This window comes from Ornithodoros turicata, chromosome 5, assembly GCF_037126465.1.
Source record: "Ornithodoros turicata isolate Travis chromosome 5, ASM3712646v1, whole genome shotgun sequence".
NCBI lineage: Eukaryota > Metazoa > Arthropoda > Arachnida > Ixodida > Argasidae > Ornithodoros > Ornithodoros turicata.
Window position 1 is genome coordinate 61262836 of NC_088205.1, and position 14752 is coordinate 61277587.

A 14752-nucleotide genomic window follows, 5' to 3' on the forward strand; every position below is an offset into this window, starting at 1 on the left:
CAACAGGCACACGAGCGACCGCGACGCCCCTAGCGTGATCCAAGCGACTAAAAGCGCTAGATCTGGCACTCATGTTCGTGTGGCAACAGTCACGTGATCCAGGGCGGGCGCTAGAGTAGCAATTTCCGAGCGCTAGGCCGTGTTGCCACGACATGATCACGTAAATTCGCCATTAGCAGACGACTGAACAGGAATACGAGCGATCGCAATGTCCCTATCGTGATCCAAGCTACATAAACCGCTAGCTTCAGAGCACTCATGTTCGTGTGGCAACTATCACGTGATCGCGTGAATTCGCCATTACCAGACGACGGAACCGGAATACAAGCTTCACAACTGTCACGTGACCTGGCTCCGAGCGCTAAGGCCGCGTTCCGCATTTTGATCAAGCGAATGCGCCACAAGTTTTTTACGCAAATGAGCCGAAACCACGCGTTTCTCGAGAGCAAAAAATAAAGCGACGGGCGTTCGCGTTGCAGTGCCACCTGTTTTGTAGCGATGGAGATGATTTGAGTAAACGCTGATCTGATACTTGCCAGATAGACTGCCATCTGGCACAGATAAGCCAAAAGTCATGTCGTTTCTGCACTTGAGAAGTGCGTTGTTCTGGTTTCGGCTCAATTCGGTGCGGTGTCTTTCGCTTATAGATCACGTAACGTAAATCTCAAGGTACCGTCATCTTCCATTCCGCGAGGAGAAATTTGTGCTTTTCCGAGGCTAGAGGTTGCACGACACCTTCCTTGGAACGGAGAAGAACCCCGTGCTCTGCCTCGCGACACTTTTTACGATGCATTGCACGCGTTATACATAGGAAATTGACAGAATGGCGTAAATGCAGGCTAGCTGGTGGATAAATTCCATGATAGGCAAGCCTGAGCGATGGGCAAGACACGTAAACGTATTTGAGCCTTCGTGTTTGTGTTCGTTTACGTGTCTTGCCCATCGCTCAGGCTTGCCTATCATGGAATACATAGGAAAATATTGCATTAACACACATGTGCACAGCTAACCATGGCCACATAGCATGCGTACCTTTATCTTTCCAACGTAGAGCACTTCGAACTGTTGCGCGTTGCTGAGGAAGGCTTCGAGCCCAGTGCCGCTTCCCACGCGACAGAGTGGTGACATACCACCCTGCTTGTGCGACGCTAGCTCCTTGCTCACCTCACGCACCGTCATGAACAGCTCAAGCACCTGGACAGACAACAACACCAATACTTGTATTTGCACACTATAGATGCAAGCATGCTCACCAAAGACATTCATGCACATACAGTATCCAACCGCAATCTTGATGGGAATGACACCATGCATGGAGTCACTTTATCTGCAGAGCCCCACCAGCAAGACGTAAATCCCTCCCCTCTCTACCTGAGTGTTCCTATGCGAGGAAGAAGACCAAATTTGAGAAGGTTGTGATTCCTAGTTGGGAGACTAACTCCACCAACACCTTGAGCTGTCACTACAGTCAAACTCCTTTATAACGAACACCTTTTTAACGAAAATACCACTACAGCAAATTTTTTTGCTGTCCCGCTGGAGCCCTATAGGTCCAATAATGGACATCCTTTTTAACGAAAATACCTTTACTGCGAATTTTTTTTGCTGTCCCCTGAGTTTCGTTGTAAAGGAGTTTGACTGTATAGTTAGTTAACTAGTCTTGAATCTCCGCAGTACCATAGATCACTTCTCTTTTTCAGAGATGTATCCTCATACCCTCAAACTTGCTGTTGCAATTTGTTATCTATATACGGGAACTTTTTAAATTATGGAAATAAATTTTCAGGGAGAGCGATATCCATGTGCTTCACATATGTGCACCTTTTCCTTTCTTTTTTTTTTTTTTCATCGGTGCATCTCAAGAAAGAGACACACTCTATTTTAAGCCTAGTCTTCTGTTGTTCTCCGGGTCCACACGCCGACGGGCGGCACGCATCCGAAATCGTGACCGAGATTCCAAAGAGAACAACAGAACACTAGAATACTAGTATATATCCTACCCGCCCGCGTTCGATGTTGCTTGCAGTTCACAAGCCCATCATATTGCAAGGCAGTGTACACGCCGTTAATATGCACATTTAGAATATATATATATATATATATATAAGGAAAAAAATAGCCAGAGCTCTTTGGCTGCACGTATAGCATATGTTTGTAACTCAAACGTCGCCATGCCAGTACTGGACAGCTGTTTCGGCCTTGTTGGGCCGAAATCAACAGTACGCAGGCAGGCAACGTTTTGAGTGGATGGCGTCAGAAGGTCACGTAACACGTGATTCCTCCCGTCAGGGTGAGATAACTCACTCACTGAAAGCCAAGCTAGAGAGAGAGAGAGAGAGAGAGAGTTGCAGAAAAAGACGCGGAAACAGATTTTACGGAAGTTACACACACTAGTTTATTACGTAGGGAGACGTTAAAAAGTAAAATGGGCAAGGGGTCGACGTTTCGACAGTGGCGCTGTCTTCGTCAGGACAAAAGATGCGCAGGTGGTTACACATGCCACTGTCGAAACGTCGACCCCTTGCCCATTGTACTTTTTAACGTCTCCCTACGTAATAAACTAGTGTTTGTAACTTCCGTAAAATCTGTTTTCGCGTCTTTTTCTGCAACTTCTGTAAAACTTCCTGGCCGTTTGATAATCTTTTTACCTCCACCTATATATACATATATATATATACGAGGGGTGTTCAAGTCAAACCGGGACTTTCTGTCTCCTTAGTGTACAAATGGCTCGCGCTACTTCTTTTTCGTCATTTTCACACGCGACAGGCCTCCGCGTTTACCACGCGGTGGTCCAAGGTTTGTGCAAAACAGAAGACACGTGCTGGACAATGACGTGCTGGACGTGAATGAAGGAGTAAAGTCATCTGAAATTCACAGAAGACTTCAGGCTCAGTATGGCCACGATACACGTAGCCGCAGCAAAGCGTTTGAGTGGTGCAAACGGTTCCGAGACGGCCGTACATCAGTGCAGGACGATCCCGGCCGGGGCGGCTCAGAGCCCAGTGTCAGAGTTCCTGAGAACATCCAACTTGTGGAGCGCCTGATCCTCAAGGACCGACGGATAACATGTCTCGAACTGTCTCGAAAGACGGACCTTTCTGTGGGAACGTTGAACACTATCATTCATGAACACCTCCAGTTTCGGAAAGTTAGTACCCGTTGGGTCCCGAGGCAGCTCTCCGTGTTTGACCGGCAGAGAAGGCTGGAAATCTCCCAAGAGCGAAGGTACCGTTTCGACACCGAAGTACAGCCGTTCCTTGATCGGGTCATCACGTGCGATGAAACGTGGGTGCACCATTTCACTCCTGAGTCTAAACGTGCACCAAAACAGTGGAAGCATCCGGGCTCGCCAGCTCCCAAGAAGTTCCGAAGCACCCCGTCTGCGGGTAAGGTCATGGCCACGGTTTTCTGGGACAAGGCTGGCGTTGTTCATGTTGATTTTCTGCCCAGTCGTACCACCATTAATAGCGCATATTACTGCGAGGTTCTCAGGGATGTGCATAAGGCGCTGAAGCAAAAGCGGCCGGGCCTCATCACCAGAGGAGTCCTCCTCCTACGGGACAATGCACGCCCGCATACCGCGCACCTCACGACACGCACCTTACAGGGACTTGGCTGGGAGTTGCTGCCACATCCCCCTTACAGTCCAGACCTCGCCCCCAGCGATTTCCATCTCTTCGGGCCACTGAAGGCGTTCCTTGGGGGCCGCCACTTCAGGTGCGACGACGAGGTCAAGAATGTGGTCCGATCATGGCTTCTACGCGCCGGTAAGGATTTCTACGCTGCGGGCATCCAAGTCCACGTGAAACGATGGGACAAGTGCATTAGTGCAGCTGGAGATTACGTTGAAAAATAAAACTAATTTCTCGCCTGTAAGTTCATTTTACTTTTGCGAACAATGAAAAGTCCCGGTTTGACTTGAGCGCCCCTCGTATATATATATATATGAAATAATTTGATGCATATTTTAATGAAAGCTCCGCCTGCCGGTGAGAACGGTAAGGACGCGGTAGAAGAAACCAACAACGTAGAAGACAGAGATCTGGGCTGGATAGGAGAGGGTTTCGGCCTTTCATAATCAACAAAGAAGGCAACTTAATCTTTCCCACGCATTACGCTTGCATAACAGGAGCGTGTCCAAGAATAACCAACATCTGACACTGCTAAATCTCTCGAAGAGGCAGCGCTGGTGCACTAAGATGAGGATGGCACAGAAATGATGTCGCTTCGCCGAAATCGCGATGAACAACGCTCCCTTGGCAGACGCGCCAACAGAGGTGTCTCCTACCTGGAATTAGGCGAGCACGGAAGAGTGCCGTTTATACCGGGAACTAATTACTACTCTAGTTGCCCAGATGACCTATAAACTCGATTGTCTCAAGTGACTCACGCATACAAGAGAGATCCCACAGTCGAAGTTCTATTTCTACAGCTCCAGGGAACAGCGATGGTATCGCCGTGTCCACACTGTTCGGATGGCAACAGATATGTTGCTAGCGTTCTCACGTATCTACACTTCCCGCATACACTTTTCCAAAAGCTGGCTTTAAAACATCGTCGTCGTGGAAAGAAAAGGATTGATCGATGAGCCATCGAAGCAAAATATTTTATGCTAAATATAATTATCTTCTGGACTGTGAGCATATACGAGGTGTGGCTATTAAATAACGAGACTGGAGTGGAATATCGTGTTTATGATTACATCATTCCAAATTAACAGCCATCCCCTAACATACTCCCCTCCCCTGCAACACAGGATACGAATTTTCCACTGTTGGAAGCAGCGCTCCAGTTCAGATTGTGCCAGCCGCTTCAGTAGGGTTGCCGTAATGGCCTTATGTTCCGGGAGAGTTTGGAAATGGGTCCTCTTCAATGTGGACTTCACCTTTGGAAACAGGTAAAAGTCGCAAGGAGATAAAACTGGCGAATAAGGAGGGTGGTGCAGCACTGAAACCTTCTTGTCGGCAAGAAACTGCTTCACCGACAGTGCATTGTGAGCTGGCGCATTGTCCTGGTGGAGAGCACACGAGCTTTTTTTTTTTTTTTTTTTTCAGAACCCGGGTCTCTTCTTCCCTACTCTTTCCATGAGATGTCCACCATCTCTGCTATCATCAGAATGCCTAATTTTGTAACATTCTGTTAGTTGCTGCAGTGACAGGCTGTCGTCGTCTTCAACATCCTCCCGTCCGTCGGCAGACCGTTTGTGCCTCTCAGAAACCAGCGCACGTGACATTGCATAGGTACCATACACCTCGTGCAACAGTTTCAGGCACTCATTCGTTTTTTTTTTGTTTTTTTTTTTTTCAATTTCACGAGGAATTTCTGATCCCGGCAAGCCAACCGCGTGGCTGTACCTGCGAGCACCGCTGGCACAAATATAACAAATGAAGTCGAGACGCAGCTTGTCATATTCTCTACCGGAAGGATCGGAGTCCCCTATGCGCTTTCCCCGCTTGGGAATGCACGAAAGCTACGAGACGCGGAATCTCGTTATATAATAGACACACATATATACTACTTGGGGAGATACATAAAGAAAGGAAGTCAGGTGAATGAAACTAGCCAATTAGTTATCGTAATTAGTATGATACGCATGACCAACGCAAGGACTTCTCCCGGCCACAGCTACCATGCTGCTATCAGTAGAAACGTCAACATGTATACGGAGCTACTTATTTATTTATTGGTTTTACGTGCCCGCCAATAGCGTGGGCCTACATATAGGGGCACGAAGAAGAAGGTTAACTTACAAGAAGATAAAAATATTACAAAGAGGATAAGAATGAAAAAATATAAGCAAAAATGTCCACACTAGTATTTCCAATGTCATTAAAGCAACACTGCATGCGCGCCAAAGGAGAAGACGAGTGACAAAAACGTGGATAAAACGTACGATGGATTCTACAATGTCTAGATGGCGTATGAAAATCGACACTGGCTAACAATGAAGGAGCATCTATTTTGCCATGCACGACATGGAACAAGAAAGTCATCGCTCGAATATAACGACGTTGATATTAACATTGCCTTGAGTTTGTGGGGAAACACAGGACGAACGCAGGACAGCTAGACTCACGAACCAGCAATCGATTGCTGGATCGTGAGTCTAGCTGTTCATCTCGTCCTGCGTTCGTCCTGTGTTTCCCCTCAAACTCAAGGCAATGTTAATATCAGTTCAACGCCAGCTAGCTTGCCTGCTCCTGCTATGTTCATTTATAACGACGTTGTTTCAGTGATGTCATCTTAAGCTTCGCAAGGAGGTGATTGTATGCAAAAAAAAAGCAATTTTCTTTGTTAGTAACGATCGTAGATGATTCGCACAAACTTCTTTTGTACATTTTTGAGGCGATCTGAGAGTGTGTTAGAGAGACAGTTCCAAACGACGGATGCGAACTCTAACTTACTTTCGTACTAGACAATAAAACAAGCAGACAACAGTGCGAAAGTCGCTAAAATTCTTAGATATACGACAAATAAATCCCATTATCCTCATTGCGGAGCAATACAGGGATGACACATGGTTGTTGAAATACGTACTATAATGAGCAAACAAGGAAATGATGTGTGGAGTCTTGCTGCTTGCGTTGAGCAGTGTAACCAGTCTCCACGTGTTGTATCGTGAGTAATCTTTCCTGTGGGACACTCTCTGCAATGGTATTATCCCTCATCAAGATTACCCCTAACCCCATGCCTCTGCAGTTGCCCGCTCCGAAGACAACTCACTGAGGCACTGTTTAAACAACGCTGATTAACTTTGAATCAAGATTAAGGTTGCTGCAACTTGAAGTTCACACTCGATTCTTTTTTACAAACGTCAGTTGGTAATGTGATGAATGTTTCAGTGACAATAACTCCCTTACGGTGGAAGCAACGTAAAATTCGAGTTCTGGACCGTTGATTTCGGTCCAAATTTTAATTGGTATTGGTGAAACCAAGCCTGAAAGCTTTCTTCGTAAAACAGAAAAAAAAAAAAAAACATCGGACCTGGTGTGCAGCTTTGCCGCCACCACACCTTACTGATGAGTCATACTGCAGACGACACAGAAGCTGTCACGTAACCCAACCGCAGCTTCCAGCGGTCCTCTCGCCGGCTCCAAGGCGGTTGAGGAACAAGTATCGTAACAATTAAACGAACGTACAAACATACATTATGTACTCGCTTCGAACCGTAATGCACATTCCCATACTGAGCTTTCCTCCCTTTCTCTTTTCTTTTTTTTTCAACAAACATATCCCCATACCGAGCGCAATGTAACATACGATGCGGCCAACGGAAGCACTGCATATTCCGCCAAACTGTCTAGTGGGACGTTCTGTTCCGATGAATAGCACAGCCCTATGCCAAAAGGTCGCCCCCCGAGCGAGACAACTTTTAGCCGTCACGCTGGACAGAGCCTCGTCGCCGCACCAGCATTAACTGCCGGCATTCAGGAAAATAGTACCCTGAAGCCTGAATGACCACACTTCCCCGATCGCATTCCTCGAGAAGACAAGGAATGCGATCATGCACTGTGGCACGTACTTTTTAAGCTTGCGAGGTCCGCAAATTCCAGAATCCACATGGACAAGTCCGCACATGTAGTGTATCGTCCTTTTAGGTTGATAATGAACCAAGTTATGTGCAACGACATCGAGGCAAGCGAGTCAAGCTTACAGACGGGGTTCAATTGAGGTTACCGCAGCACTTGCTCAGTCATTTGCTCCGCATCTATATGACTTCTCAACCTGTCCTGTATTCAGTGGGTCTTTATTTGGAAAGAAATGTAGAATAAGATATATGTTGAAACACCAATTTCCTTTTGCGGAAATTATGCTTTGCCGCGAATTATAATGCCCACGTTTCCCCATTTTCCTTTCTAGCAAGGCGTCTGGTGCCTGCTATAAGGTGGTGCTCTCTGTATCAGCTGAGTTGGTTACGTGTTTGCGAAGACTGAAAAGACGCTAGAGCCCGTGCGACTCTATCGCACTTGGCCAACTGAGGTTGGCACATGAAATAGCCCGTGATCGAATCGTAATTTCAAGCAAACGTGAAGAATTGTCCCACGACATAATTGATAAGGTTTGATTATTTCAGTCAACAGCTTCAAGCAGAAAGAGTTTAAACACACACACACAAAAAAAAAAAAAAAAAGGAGAAGCACATGCTGACAAGTATATAATTCAAGCCTACGCCAATAACCGCCAATGGCCATGATGCTCTAAACCAACAATTAATAAAACACTGAAAAAAAAAATTAAAAGAAAAACATAGGCCGCACCAAGATAAATACAAAAAAAAGAAAAAAACTCGCATCCTTATACGAGATGACAGGGATGTTTCCAGCACTCCTAACATCCTCCATGATCTTTACAATAGCAAAAAAAAAAAAAAAAATACTTTCCAGAAAGCCCGAAAAGCCAGTCGATATGTATGTCACGCCCCCCACACCCCCTACCCCCTTTACGGAATTGTAACACCTACTGTAGTAACAACCTGTTGGTATTCACAAGTGAATACTCACACAAAATCAGTGTTGCTGTCCTCTTAAAACCACGACACCTTCCACCGAAAAATAATTGCGGAAGAAGAATATTCCACAAGGATCTCCTCGGTCAAGATCGAACCGAGGGCGCATATTTTTAAGTCTCCAATCGGCTCCCAGCGACCCCCGATAAACAGCCCCTCCAATGTCGGCGCTGACGTCTCCTCCAACAATATCTATTTCGGAACCATCGCGCCTCTGGCTTTGAAAAAAGAAGAAGAAAAAAAAAGATGCGCGCTCCATGATTCACACTGCGGAATCAACATAGCCTGTTTTTGCATCCAACCCCGGAACCGCAAGGTCCTCTCCTACTGCGTCCTTCATCTCCCCCTGCAATCCTCTCGACACCTGTCCATCCAGAGGCGTTGCATTGTAGAACAGAAACTGCATGGCTGCCAAACGACCTGCACACAATGGCAAGAAGCGCTTGCTCGATGTTGCTGCCAAGCGCCGGCCGGCGGTTCCACCCGGAAAATCACGTGACGCTGCACGTTTTATCAGGCCATGTTCACGTGTCGCGAGCCGGCTTCAAAGGCTCCAAGCCGTCTCCCCGAGTCGATCTAAAATTACGAAGTTTATCCGCCCGTCCAGGGATGACGCGTTCTCAGAAAACGATTGCGGCGCGTGTTGCCTCGGGGCGGGCTGGAATATGCGACGTAGCGTTAACTAGAGAGTTCCAGTGCATCGTACGCTACTGCCTTTGCGTACGTAACGGATAGCGTGGCGGTTCTGCGCAATGCGCGAAGCTCTCTATGTCTTGCGCGTGCGCAGAACCACCAACGCTATCTTTTACGTACGCAAAGGCGATAGTGTACGATGCACTAAAACTCACTGCTACCTGGGAGGACGAAAAAAAGTAAATCCTTTTTCAAAATAGCATAAAAAATATCTCGGACACCACCTACGTCATCGTAAATTGTTACTAAGCAAAATGCGCTCAAACGGTGCATGCCAGAGGCCGCAGACAAGGCCAGCAGCAACTAGGCTTCCTCACAGTACTCGCTCGCGAAAGGAAAAGTGTCCTTTACAGGCGCAGAGAAATCGCGCGATACTGCTGCAAGGCCAAGACCTCCCGAGAGAACTTAGCTCGAAAATACGCGGACGTTACGTCAACGCAGAGATATTATCCCCCGGAGGAGTCTACTGCCCAAGAGACTGTCAGCTTTACTGTGAGCAATATCATTAAGTCTTTTTATTATTGAGGTTCTTGCTGCTCAGAAGTTGCATGGTGCGAGCCACGGTGAGAGCAAGAAAAAGGCACTGCCACAGTTTGGCCTCAGCTGCAAGACATAAAAATTACAAAAAGAGAGCAGGTATTAGATTACAACTATACGAGACAAAGTGGAATAAATAAATGGGGTAGAGTATCGCCTGTGGCGATGAAACTCCCCACTCTCCAAGGTCGAAAATAAAGTTGTTGTATAGCGAGGCAGGGAAGTGTGCAGCCTTTTTTGTTGATGCGAACGTTGTTTGCATGATCACGAAAGAAGTCAAATGTAAAAATCGGGTCAAGGCATTCCTTGTTCGGATAAGGTGAAGCATGCCTGCCGAACTGTGCGTTGCAACGCACACTGTGGACTACAAGGTGTTCGAATTCTGAAAGAAAGACAAAGTGACACGCGTTTTGGAGGTTCGGGTTCAAAAATGTCGGTTCAGTTCAGTTCCGGTGTAAACAAAAATAATAATAATAGAAGTTTGAAAACGGTTTTGAGTCGGTACATCGCAGCTAAATTGTGAAGCGATTGACATTGGTTGAACAATTTTTTTTTCTTTTTTTTTTTTTTTTGCAGCGGCATACGATAAAGGATTTGCCTCGGAACATTCGAAAGCGTAAGTGCAACGGCGAAACTCCTAGTGCGTTCTCGAGAGCGATAGCACAGTACTTCGGTCCTCACTGTGGCAGATCATCGGCATTCGCAATGAAGCACTCCACATACCTGCATCAGAGCAAAAGGTTGTTTCTGAGTGTCCTCCCCCCTCCCCCCCAAAAAAAAGGAGAGAGAGAGAGAGAAAACACCACGATAAACTGTCATACGTTGACACCACTTTACTGCAGTGCAGTGCAGTGCAGTGCAGTGCAGTCGTACGTCGTATTATGTACCATCCGCGGGACCTTTGGTGTTGCTAGAGCCAGAATCCAGGGTCCAGACTCAAACGACAGACGGTTTATTCCTCTATTAACTATATTAAAGGGGCAATAAACAGGAATGCAAGGTGCACTTTTTTTCCTACAGTGACGTTGTAGCAAAAAAAAAATTGTCGCAAAAAAGTAAATAATGGTTTCAAACCGACCGAATATTCACTGCACGGGCGCCCCATGCCCCACCCGGCGATGGCGTGTCGACAATAGCCGCACGTCATTTTGATGGCGCGCACCATCAACGATTCAAAATGCGGGACGCCTATACATTGATTTTGTTGTAATATCAGGAAGTGAGGTCAATTCTCAACATATCTACAATTGTCAATCGCAAGTAGCCAGATCAAAAGGTACCAAAACCCCACAAATTCCATTCCATGTGCGCACTATGTTTTCAGCGCTGTATTGCTCCGCGAGGTCACAGCGATGTATAGCGATGTTCCCACAACCGGTTCTCCCCGCACGCCGCCGCTTGCGTCAACGAGGCCCGTCATTGGCTAGGAGTCCGAAATCTCCCCCATCTCCAGTGGCTGGAATGCGGCTTCGCTACACGTGCGAGACGTGTGACGTAGGTGCTCTCCGGGTAGGAAGGAGAGACTCACGCGGATTATGCTCTTTGAATGGCATTGTTTCGTGGTAATGACGCTCGCTAGAAGTAAATGAATTTCATAATTTGATATCGTGAGCCACGTTCTTTTATAGAGCATAATAACTGGAGAATATTCGTGGAGCTGTATAGTGCCCCTTTAAACTTTCGTTAAAAAGTTAAAAAGTTTTGAATCACGTTATACGTGTTTCCCACTTTCAAAGAATATCGGAAACCCGATTAAATTCAATGTTCGTGCCCACTGATGAATTTAGGCTAACAAAAGTTTATTCACTGATGGATGAAGTGTTATTTTACATCCATGATAGCAAAACCCCGAGACGAGGAACAAACAGGGACACACACACACACAACGTCACAAAAACATCATTTCACTGTTATTTTCCATGTTTACCCGGATGAGCGGCCCTGATCAAACCTCCCGTAAGATACCTTCATTGGAGGAACACCAATGCCGACCGGTTTAAAGCGTATCGACAAACTGGTCGCTTGTCGCCCAAAATTGCAATAAGCCGCACCTAACAACTTAATCGGGCACCGTCGCATTACCGCTTACGAAACCAGAAAGCCGTTTTATGCACAACGATTTTTGTCTTATGTGAAAGAGGCAGTGATCTCAAATCACCCCTTCACTTTATTATTTTTTTGCAGATCCACAAACATAGTACACAAAACATGACACACAAACTACAGATACCTACAGGGCGCCTTCTTTATCCGCAACGGATTTTTTTTTTTTTTTTTTCAAAAAGTTATGACATCAGCAGGCAGTGACTCCCATTTTGCTATCCCACTTGCTATCCCCCCCCTCCAATCGTAACGGCACCTATGAGCTCGCTTCTTTCAATTTGTTGCGGATAAAAAAGACATCCTGTATACATCCCAGGGTAACTCAGGTAGTACTGCACTTGGATCGTATTCAGTACCTAAAGCACGAGCTGTGCAAACTCTCGTGAGTGTGAGTTTCCGTTCTGGAGTTATAAAGGCATTTGCTTTGGTTCAAGATAGGGTTTTCGACACGTGACCGCAACGACAGGCTCGCGCTGCGTCTCGTCGAAATTCCTCTCGAACCGTTTCGCTAACTTATGACCACATCAGATTTCTAACCTTTTCTATCCCCCCCCCCCCCCCCCCCCCGTCGACTGAGCGCCGTCAGGAAATCGTCTGCTAACGACTCTGCTAGCAGACGAGACGTCTGCTAAGACGATAAATGGTTGAGCGCAAAGTAATCGTCGATTTCCTGTTCCCTCCCGTATCATGCGGTAATTAGGCTGCCCTTCCAGTGCTGCAACTACCCCTTAACAAATTAAGATGACGTCATCGCAGTACACGTCAGACAGCCAAGCGTCCGTGTGCCGCGAAATGTCCCGCGATGCGGAACGGCGACCCTTGGCGTACAGTTACGTGAACTGTGGTGATAAACCTCGGTGTTGGATTCATGAGCGATATCCTGTCTCCGGGCGCTCATGTGCAAAGAGCGTTGCTAGCCGTGACGTGCCCATCTGTGCATATCCTATCTCATACTATATGCGTATTCGGACCGACGTATCGTTTTAGATGGATAATTTTGCGTTAGTAAGCACTCGTGCCCGAGTTCGCCAGCTTGCTTGCATTTTGTTTCTTTGTTCTTCGCTTGTGGGGAATGACGTTTCAGCGTGGCTTCACGTTAGCTTTGATTTTGATTTCTTTCCTCAGAATATACGCGAAGTTACTCCACAACAAATGTGTCAATTGTTGCAATATTATGTGAAAATACTTAATCGTGGCCGCACGACTTGTTGATAATGTCGGACCTCAGCATCCTATCTTGTTTAATCTGCTAAATAAGACAAACTTGACTAGCAGAAACTCCCTGTGTGTGATACGTTTATTTTGCGATTACGAGCAAATATCGCCCGTTCATACTACTACAGGTCCGCCTGCTTTTTCATGAACTCCCGATATATACGTGCAATGCGTAATAATGGCCATTCCTGGCTTTACATCGTGAGACAGCCATGGTAGACATGTCCTAGAAGCGCTCAAGAACTGCGCAGCGAGATGCTTAGAACCAAAGCTCGTATGTGTATACAGTGAACCCTCGTTAATATGACCCCCAATAATCTGACATACGCGCTCTACGACCATACTCCTGGGGAACAATTTAGAGAAACCTCTGCAAGTGCCCCCGTTAATATGACAATTCCGCATTATGACCAAATTTTTCGGGAACGACCATGGTCATAATAACGAGGGTTCACTGTAGTGACAAATATCGAGAACCACTACAATTACGCCGACTTAACGAACTGCGTTATATATGCTGTCATTCCCGGCTGTGTGGACATTACTGAAGAAACATATTTGCGCACTCGTCCTTATTGTGCTAATTATACTTCGACCAAATGGCCTGAATGAATGAAATATCGCGCAAAGCTCGAGGCAAATGACAGCTGGGTCGAGTGAGGATAGAACACCAACGACAGCTCAAAGCTTAGTGGAAATTAGGCGTCAATTAGAAGAAGAAAAAAAAATCACCATTAGCCTACACTGGAACAATGATGTAGCAGTACATATAGCGAAGTTGTTTATTTGTTATCAGCCTTCCCCTAATTAGCGTTGGTAATCTACAGAGGAAGGGAAATAATGCGCACGAAGTATAAACGGCTCATTAATTACTCGCAGGTACGTGGTGGCGATGAAGATAATGAGCCATATATACACGGTGACGAGGGATTCTCTTCTTGCAGAAATTATGCAACAGACGGACGCATTTTTTAATTCCGACACAGGTTCTATCTTATTGCCTTATTATTTTTACGCACACCTCTCGGTGGCTATAAACTAGGTGTTCTGGTTTTCGGTATTTGTTAAAAAGAATACCGAAAAACAAATTTAGAAACAAAGTGCACTCAAGCTGGTCTCGTCCGCGCTTGTGTCTGTCCTAACTGTTACCAACATACCGGATAACACCCTGCATAATGTCTCATTTGCACACTCGGCATTTCCTCAGAAGCTGCGAACTGGATTCCAAACATATCGATAGCGACGGAAAGTGTCGGGGTCGACTCCTTTCCTCGTCTAAAATCTGAAACCCTTAATGAAAGCACTGAAAGTTATTGCGTTCGAAAGATCAGAAATAAATAAATTACAATGCACTGAAACGGCAGAACGTGCACGATCATCTCAATGCCATTACATATTGGCAGCAAGGGAATTGCATTTGGAACTGCTAGAATCCCCGATCAATTCATTATGCAGTCTATGAGGGAGCGACCGTTATATTTTCGCTGAACGGAGGAGTCTTCACACTTCGAAATTCAACGTTCAAAAGCGCCCTTAAAATTCAGCGACGCGTGGCCAGTCTTTGAAAGCTCGGCCCCAACCTGCTCTCGTGCCGTCGAAAGAAGTGGAGCTGTCATTTGCCACTGGACATCTGTCCTTTGTTTGTTTGTTACGGGGTTTATGGGACGTTCCGGCAGCGTCGGTTGAACTGGTTGA

At 46.2% G+C, this 14752-nt stretch overlaps 1 protein-coding gene across 3 annotated transcripts in view; it reads right to left on the reverse strand.

Annotated features, from left to right (window-relative positions):
• LOC135394540 (TBC1 domain family member 4-like) overlaps nucleotides 1–14752 on the reverse strand; it is a 92528-nt gene that overhangs the window by 44820 nt on the left and 32956 nt on the right. For all 3 annotated transcript variants that reach the window (XM_064625326.1, XM_064625325.1, XM_064625324.1), the window contains exon 2: nucleotides 1033–1194. In XM_064625326.1, the coding sequence (XP_064481396.1) occupies nucleotides 1033–1194 (162 nt within the window). The remainder of the gene's footprint in view (nucleotides 1–1032; nucleotides 1195–14752) is intronic.